The 9,487-nt window shown below is 33.2% G+C and overlaps 1 protein-coding gene across 4 annotated transcripts in view; it reads left to right on the top strand.

The window, feature by feature from the left end:
- Positions 1-959: 959 nt before the first annotated feature.
- The window catches only part of LOC108737842 (aldehyde dehydrogenase, dimeric NADP-preferring), a 20,392-nt gene continuing 11,864 nt past the window's right edge, over positions 960-9,487 (top strand). The window contains exon 1 of one of the 4 annotated variants that reach the window (XM_025980653.1): positions 960-1,084. Coding sequence is in view for 1 of the 4 variants with exons in the window: in XM_018470963.2 (XP_018326465.1) it covers positions 2,791-2,854 (64 nt within the window). In the remaining 3 variants the exon portion in view is untranslated. Of the gene's footprint in view, positions 1,085-2,283; positions 2,399-2,606; positions 2,855-7,429; positions 7,573-9,487 lie in introns of those variants that run through there. The other 3 variants (XM_018470967.1, XM_018470963.2, XM_018470966.2) reach the window with 3 other exon arrangements.

The following is a 9,487-nucleotide window of genomic DNA, read 5'->3' as shown; positions in this document are numbered from 1 at the left end:
GTTTTATTATTGTTATTATAGCTTGATGATAAAATTAACAATTAGAAACTGACAAATTGGTAATGGTGGCCAGATGGTGAGCTGATGCAGTCTTGATTCAGCTCTAAAGGCCCTCGTCGGTTGGAGTTCCTTCCTAACGTTTCGCGTGCAAGATTTCTTCAGAAGTTCTTCCATCTTCGATGCTATATATGTGGACGCCAACATCCAGCATTGATGTTGGAAGAAATTTCAACCGCCTACGGCCTTTAAACTAAATCAAGACAGCGTCAGTTTAATCAGATCCTGAAGGATGTTGTAAATTGTTATTTGAAATTATTTAACAAATAAAGATTTATGCAAAATGTAAAACGCTTCTGTTGAGTGGGTGTACGCAATAGAGTAGCAGATATTTATGATAAAAAATCAATCATTTCATCAGTGAATCGACTGACCTGCATTGTTTTCACAGGTCACAGAAAGAATTTGAAAAATGAAATTTAAATGAAAAACTACGGAAATTATCTAAATTCCAAATCATTTAAAAAAAGATTTTGCGATGGATTGACATTAAAGCATTTTGATATTTATAAACAAAAACAAGCTAAATTGATTTCACGGACCTTTCGGTCACTGTAAAGGAGAGAATACAAGACTAAGGTCCAGGAATTTAGTCAGTTATCTGCTATAAAAAGTTTCGTAATACAGACCTTTTAATACTACCTTATATACCTTTTTACTTTTTACTTAAAATATTTTAACATAGATGCCCTAAAGGCAGATTTTTAATTAACTTTGTGTAGTTGTTACGAAAAAAATTGCATCTAATGTGGTTGCTAACGATCAACATGTCGCTACATACCAATGAATTGACATTAATATCATTTTTCTGTTAATTATTAGTCGTTAGACTGTGGCAAAGGTCAACCGTCGATTTTAATAAACCATGAAGTATTATAATCTTCATTACAGTCGTCGTATGCATATACATTCTTGATGGTCAATGTTTGTTTTGCATCGTAACAATCATTTAGTGCATAGTAAACTGTGGAATAAAACGAAGAATATTGTGGCTCACTAACTTGGCTGAAGAATAAAAATTTAAAAGGTATGATACTGATAATTATTGTTAGTTGGTCTACGGATTATTTTTATCACGGAATAAGTGATAATACTGTTATACGAAATACTTTATCTTATTTCTGGTTAAAGCGAACATGTCAATAACAAAATGTAACATTTATTTAGTTCTTAGCCATTTTATAACCTTCCGATTACCTAAGGGGTGCTAATATTTTATTCTGCAACAATAACATTTAATTATCACAAATGTATCGCCACGTCAAATGCCCATATCAAGCAGCATGGTCTAATGGTTTAGACCACTTCATAGTTCATAGAATTCAGAAGAATTCGATCGAAGATCAGAAGGATTCGAATTCGGTTCGATCCCACATCCGTCTGCCCAAATCCAAATTTTTTGGTGGTTTTGTTGATTCACTTGAGCCCGTGCTAGAGCACTAACAATATTCCAACAATAATCTTTCACTTCTCTTATGTCATCAATTTACACCCCAATCGTACCATCCACTTATTCCCACGATTCCTAAAAGGAGTCCATAAGCAGAAGTCTGTCAAGCTTCAGTACAACCATAGCAAAGGACTTTACGTTCCTGTTGGGTTCCCAAAGGAAGCAAAACGTCTAATAAACAACTCCATGAGTGTTTTTAACGAAGGAAGAGAAAACCAAAATTGACTCGACCTTGAAATGATCTCGATGGTCAAAGTCCCCTTTGAAAGCATACAAGTCTTGTTTGAAACTTTTTGCGAAATAATGAGAACCAATCAGGGTACTTCATGATCTTTTGCAATAATTTTTGCCTACTTTACCCCTGTTCGACACCTCTTTTGATCCAATTCCGTGCTTCGAGCCTAAAAAGCAGTGCATGTAGGTAGATTTATTGTGGAGACATACTATTCGAGATGTTTATGTATGTATTATTTTTATTTTAATATAATCTGTATTTTGTGTTATTATTTTAACCCAACGGTCAGTCAAAGGTGACAGTATATGTTGTAAATCAAATTTAAATAAGTTAAGTTTTCCAAATGAGATCGGTTCAATCGATCAATTTTTGGACAATTTCCCTTACGTTAAGTGGTAAGACTTTCTTCCATACTGAATTTTAAGGTTCCAAGTCAAGGGGGGGATTTTGGTAATGGGTCAGTAAGTCGACACACTGACAACAAAATGATTCTACGTATATACCGGAAAGGTTTCCGTTCAGTCGTTTCGATGTGTAGAATCTTGGAACCCTAGCAATCAATTTATTTCTCATAATCTTTTAACTGGGTCACTATGTTTTGATAACTCTTCAATAATTTATACTTAAATCAGCAATTACCAGAAGCTTCTTTAAAAGTAAGTCACCTTCAAGGACAATTTTATTTTATTATTTCAATTAATAAAACCCAAGCCTGAATGCTACAATTTATAAACTGATTACGTCAAAGAAATAAAGTTGATAACATAGATATGCAGGTACCTTTACATTTGTACATAGATTTGCATGAGTGTGTATGTGTGTTTTTGAAATATACACGCGTTCGTTTTATCTGTTTATCGTACATTTGGTTCACCAGTTTGTGTGCTATTTTTCATGGTCACAATTTCTAAATAAAACCTGAAACGAGTATAAACAAAACACGTCCGTTATTATTTTCCATTCTTTTTCATAATTGAGTAAGGAGTAAATTGCATGTGTGTGGACATGTGCGTGTGCAATTTGATATTTTAAAATTGTCGTGGTAATTATGGTGATTACACAAAGATCATCTTTCAAAAACAACAACTCAAGCCGGTCTCCCTTGGTAAAGCGTGAGTAGAAATTATTATTAAAATAACCGATAACTTTATCGTTTTTCTTCTTTCACCTTCTTTTTTTCTCACTAAGTAAGATTTAAACTGATTAGCATGTCAGCAAAACGATTTTGTGCTGTGATGCGAAATTCACCTCAAACATTCCACTCAACAGTCCCTCAAACTCGAGCAAAATGTATACTGCATGACTCAATTAAAAACTGTTAAGGTTTTCCAATAGATGTACAACAGTTTTTGACAAAAATAATTTCACCGAAAATAAGCTCGCAATAGGTTAATTTAGAAGAAGGTTTATGTCTGGAGCATGACGCTGTATGGGTGTGAACAGTGAGCGAGGTGGAAAAGAAAAGGTGTCAGGCGTACGATGAGGATACCGTGGACAAAAAAATCGGTTGTCTGTAAAGTCGGTTTACTGACGAAAGTTGAACGTGACAACGTCATAAGAAAATACTGATGGAATGGTTTCATATTTCAAAAGAAAATTTTAATTTTATTTGTTTGATAGATATTTTGTATGGATATAGAGAAGGAGGTANTGTACCTAACGTTCTTTCAGCTTTATTAGGATAAGTTTTCATGATTTATTGATTAAAATGCTCGCATCGTCGCTTTATTTTTATTTGTTTGCGATTATTTCATCATCGCCTGTCGTATGTAGTAATTAATGCCGTGTTTTTTTTTTATTGTAAATAATTTTAAATCACATTGTACACCACTCACATAATACAAAGAGGTAATTGGAAGCTTTACAAATTTCTCTGCACAATGGGCACAAATTACTTCAACGGCGGCGTACCAAAACGTAATTTGAAGTAATTTTGCATCTGCATGGTTAATTCTTCTTATGCTGTTATAAATATGGGGTCGGGCAAAAAGATATTAATTTAGATTGTGTTTCCTCAACTCCGGCTTTTATTAATGATGAATGTTGGTCGATAAAATTTTGATTGATTGCCTTTTCGGCCCTATTTTTGTATGCACTCCGGACTCACTATTAACTAAATTATTTGCTGCCTTTATATTGAAGATAATTTGACGAGATAAGCCGAACAACCACCATCGAACCGAGTGCATGGTTTTACATACCTAATGTGTAGTTAAGATCCGTCTAACACATTAGGATAAATTTTTGTTTGTGCACTTATAGTAGAAATAAGTAGTGGGTACATTTTTGGGTTTATTGCATTCACTTTTAAGGGAACTAAGCATTTGTAGGTTTGAACTTGTTAAATTACCGCCAAAATGTGATGGTCGTCTGTTTTAATGACGTCAGAAACGCATTACGATTTTTACGGCACTACAGAATTATACGGTTAATATAAACAAAAACCGATGCAACTGATGTATTACGTCTCTAAAGTCATTACTGTTGATAAATTAATTCTCTTTAGAATAGACAGATTGTACAAAAAACAGTTAAGATAGGCTAATTTAATGGTTATTTAACCACTTCGCCATTTTGATAAATATGATCTATATTATTCACATTATGTTAGTGCCTAGAAAAATGATTTTCTATTGTTATTTATTCATATAATTCAAAGCTAAAAGCTCAAATAAAATTATCCGGTACATAATAGTAAGCACATGTTAAATGACAGCCATTTTATTGCCAGGGCTGCCAACTCCTGCAATGACGTACCAAACTGGTTGTTTTACATCTACTACAATGTATTATAACCTACAAGAATTTCATGCTGATTAACTTTAAGAAAATAAATTAGGCCGATAAAAAGGATATATATATATATAGATAGCATAGTACATTGACGAAACAACCTTAAATGTTTCGGGTTATTTGAACTACTTCACTACTGCACACAGAAATTTTGATTAATGACGTCAAGACAATTTCAGGCTATCATTATCAGGAAGTAAATTTCAAGAATCTGGTTTTATTTCGTCTTACATTTCAATCGTCATCATTGTCCTGTATCTTAAAGAAAATATTGAACAAATCCAGATTAAGAAGCACTTTTATTGACATATCTTACTGCTTAGGATATTAGGTCTACGTTTTGTTTTTACATCTGCTTCAGTAATTTCTAATCTTATCAATTATATGTTTCGCCGACTCTAAACTCATTGTTTTACAATTTATAGTACATTATGTTACAATTTTGTAATCGTTTTATAAATTGTTTTTGTATTTGAACGGCTCGGTTAGAAACAATAGAAAATGATACAATTTCCTGAATGTGAATGTAACTATTACATGCATTAAATAAAATATTCAATAATTATTTCAATTTTTATGTCTGTTAGTCCTTGTTTTCACTCGGCCACGTTATTATTACAATAGTAATTGGCTATTTTCAAGAGCAATTTTCTATAAGTGGCTATTCTTTATTCAATTCAGAATCAATGAACCTTACAAGGTTGCAATTAATTAACCGTTTGATAATAATGTATTTGTTAATAAATACCTACTTATTATCTTAAGAAAAAATGGAATCATTTCATTCCATATTCGCTGTTATTACATGCATTATTGTTTTTATTGATTTCTGCTAGTTATAAATAGTAAATAAAGCATTATCCAGTAGATACTGCTACCGAAGTGACATTTTTTTAAAGCTTATTTAGATACTCTTAGCAAAATGCATTGCAGATCAAAATTTTTGAACATAAGAATGCTATTTATCGATTTCAAAAAAAAAAACGTTTGAATTAAATTTTCTTTTAGACCCTGGTGAATGAATTGAAAGTATAAGTTGTGCTAATGTAATGGTATCATCCACTACCTATCTAAATTGTTACTGTTTCTCCACCGTGCCATCTATAGATCTGTTTTAAATTTTAAAGCACAAATAATTTGCAACTGAGTCATCACATTTGAATGACCTGAGAGCTACTTTGAAATGTCTTCATCTGAAACTGAATGATACGTTCCAACAGAACAAGGGTGGTGTAATTTTTCACCCTTTTAAGTTTGGTTTCAAACCCAGTGCGCATATCAAAACTATTATAGATAGTAGGTTGATCGATGACGACTTCCCACCAAGTTTCATCTGTCGTTTGGACTATTAGGTGAGTGCTCTCCATTCAGCCAATTCTCTATACCGAAGGTCGAGAGACCGAACATGATGGAAATACCGTGGTTAGAAATTAAGATAATTCCAATTTCTAGTAGGGCAATTACGAAAAGGAAAGATGGAATGGTAGGACACCTTCTAAGGATCGGAGGCATGAAGGACTAGTCATTAGAGACATTTTAAAAACAAAAGCAGGAGTAACGAAAGGCGGAGGAAGACCTCGATTAGACTTCTATTATAAATATTGTAGTTAGATGTTCTAGTCATCGGGAAGTTTGACTTAGGATATGAAGAAGCGAAGGTGCAAATCTAGCCAATCTGCGGATTGACGACTTTGTGATGGTAATATTGAATTCAGCCCAAAACGTTTTTCGACATCACTCCGTCTCTAATATGTAGTTAAGTATACTTAATTTACTTTCTCTAGCGATGTTCCCCTTCCAATGTCTTGGATGCGCGCTGGGAAAATCATAGGTAGAGAGAAAAAGTCCATTATACTCTTGACTCTTGTTCATTACACATAATTTTTCATACGGTACCTGCCAAAAATTTTGTTCAATCATGAACAGTAGTACTAGTCGAAAACAAGCGTTAAATCCCTTAATATGTCTTCAAATATAAATAAACATCTCGTTGATATTTTCAGTAGTGATTGGTATCTACCAGTAACAGCACGCTTGAGCAAGGCAATTGTAGTGGATAAAATGGTCAATTTTACCGTGCAGTACTCTACGGATTGTACGCTCCTCACTGGTTAAGAGTTTGGTCGAGAGTTGTCTCCTTTCTTTTCTGGCCTAGTGCTGTTCTTTTCTACTTTGCGCCGGTCAAACTGAAGGTCACATCCCTACAGGAACTAAACGAAGTATAATGTGTACATTATAGGCAGTTCTCGTAATAAAGATTTTCATTTAGAGAGTTTACACTATACGTATATCAAATTGTCATGACAGATATAAGTTATATACAATAAATAAATAATTTATCATAACAAAAACAATATCAAGCACAAGAAATATATTAGATACATACAAATGGATACGCTTTAAGAATGGACACTTATCTAATACATTTATAATTTGTCTATTTGGACAGGTGTATAGGTAGATACTATAGGTACGAACAAATTAATTCCATTTCACTTGAAACTAAGAAGTTATTTACTGATTGCTTGCCATTCATTAACCCGTTTTTTATAAATACCGCATCATAATTACTTTCGACTAATGAATTGTTAGGTGTAATAACTTAGCTTACAGAAAATTTACCGACTGACGTGAAATACGAACGCCGAGCAAACGTAATTAACTAAGAATTGCCATTTAATTATACACCGAAAGAAAGTGCACACAATATTTTATTAACGAAATATTATTATATATTTTCGCACACACCGATACCCAGAACGTTACTTCGTTGACAATAAAAGTGTAACAACCATCTGTGCCTAAAAATAGACACTGATAATAATGTGTCGGCATATTCAGAATCCCACTGTATCACTGAATTAATTCAGTGCACTATGTAATCTTCTCCTTATTTTACTTGCACCGCTGCTGCTCAAGTTCTAAAACAATATTTGCTTTTTAAAAGACGGTTTGTCTTTTTTTAAGGAGCCTATCAGTCTCTACCTGCCCTTTCATTCAGCTGTGACAATCTTTTTACTTTAATTTTGAGACACAGGTAAGCCAAATTTGAGATACTTAGCCTATGTTATATAATACCTATTTGAAGTAAGAATAAAAACGTTCCCGTTCATTCAAAAAAATATTTTCTTCTCTTTAGCCAATCTGCTTTTCTGAGATATCTTACTCTCAAAAGTTGGTATCGTATGAAGCACTTTTAGAAACTTTTAATAACAGTTAATATTGACTTAAACTTATCCACTACAAACTTCCTCAAAATGACGAAAAATTGTTGTTCCTCTCGAACCTGGCATCATTGCCTCCACGCCCCACTGCTCTGACCACTAAACTACGAGAGGTAACAACATCAACAACGACGAAACGTAACTATTAGGGCCAAAAACGGAATTTTTTGTCTATGTTGTAAGTTATAGAGGTGACAAAAGGTCACAGTTTTCACCGGTCAACTTTGAGCAAGTGACCAAAAAACCTCACTCACATCTCCCTGGATGCATTATAGCTACCTGTTATTAAATTATGCATGGGGCTATCAGTGCTTCTTACCCTGAAATATTATTAGAGATTATCAATAACTGTGCTTATAATTTAACCTATTGTTTTATCTGGATACACTCTCATATCCCCCTTGACAGGGCTGTTAAGAATTAGTTTTGTAAACTGATGTTCGTTAGTTTATGCAGTTTCAATTGGACTATGCTCAGGCGTGATGTTCTGGTTCCACATTTTTTCTATTTCTTCAGCTAAAGGTGTATATTTTTAAATTTTGCTTTTCAGTGTTTGGCTTAGGTTGTTTTGGTTACTTTGATGATTAGTTTGATGTCAAGTCTATTATTATTACTTGTTTTGTATGCAATTGCTAATGTCTCTATCCCAGGAAGGTTTGGCTGTATGATTTTCTAATACATTTTGCGATTTGTATTAAATTTATAGTAGATACGTCTCTATCTAATATTTTTTGTTAGTAGCAAGTACAAAGCAATGTTATTGTTATGCCTGTAGTGTACTGTCGGCTAGCTGAAAATGAGCAACACCTAATGGCATGGTCAATTTTTCTATGAAATGTTGCATGCTCGACATGTGTCTATAATTCAAAATGTATCTATATATTTTTTTTATAGTTTTTTGTTTTCATGTTAGAAACTTCGTTTTTTATATGTTCCTGCTGTTGTTGGTTTGGATATTTTTCATGAAGCGCTTTTAATTTCCACATTTCAATTTTGGATTTTTCGTTTACAATTTTGTTTTCCGAATTAAAATCTGCACCGTTAAGGTTTTATTATTGTTATTATAGCTTGATGATAAAATTAACAATTAGAAACTGACAAATTGGTAATGGTGGCCAGATGGTGAGCTGATGCAGTCTTGATTCAGCTCTAAAGGCCCTCGTCGGTTGGAGTTCCTTCCTAACGTTTCGCGTGCAAGATTTCTTCAGAAGTTCTTCCATCTTCGATGCTATATATGTGGACGCCAACATCCAGCATTGATGTTGGAAGAAATTTCAACCGCCTACGGCCTTTAGACCAAATCAAGACAGCGTCCTGAAGGATGCTGTAAATTGTTATTTGAAATTATTTAACAAATAAAGATTTATGCAAAATGTAAAACGCTTCTGTTGAGTGGGTGTACGCAATAGAGTAGCAGATATTTATGATAAAAAATTAATCATTTCATCAGTGAATCGACTGACCTGCATTGTTTTCACAGGTCACAGAAAGAATTTGAAAAATGAAATTTAAATGAAAAACTACGGAAATTATCTAAATTCCAAATCATTTAAAAAAAGATTTTGCGATGGATTGACATTAAAGCATTTTGATATTTATAAACAAAAACAAGCTAAATTGATTTCACGGACCTTTCGGTCACTGTAAAGGAGAGAATACAAGACTAAGGTCCAGGGATTTAGTCAGTTATCTGCTATAAAAAGATTCGTAATACAGACCTTTTAATAC

This window comes from Agrilus planipennis, unplaced genomic scaffold, assembly GCF_000699045.2.
Source record: "Agrilus planipennis isolate EAB-ADULT unplaced genomic scaffold, Apla_2.0 scaffold3, whole genome shotgun sequence".
Lineage (NCBI taxonomy): Eukaryota > Metazoa > Arthropoda > Insecta > Coleoptera > Buprestidae > Agrilus > Agrilus planipennis.
This window is presented reverse-complemented; position numbering and strand designations above follow the sequence as displayed.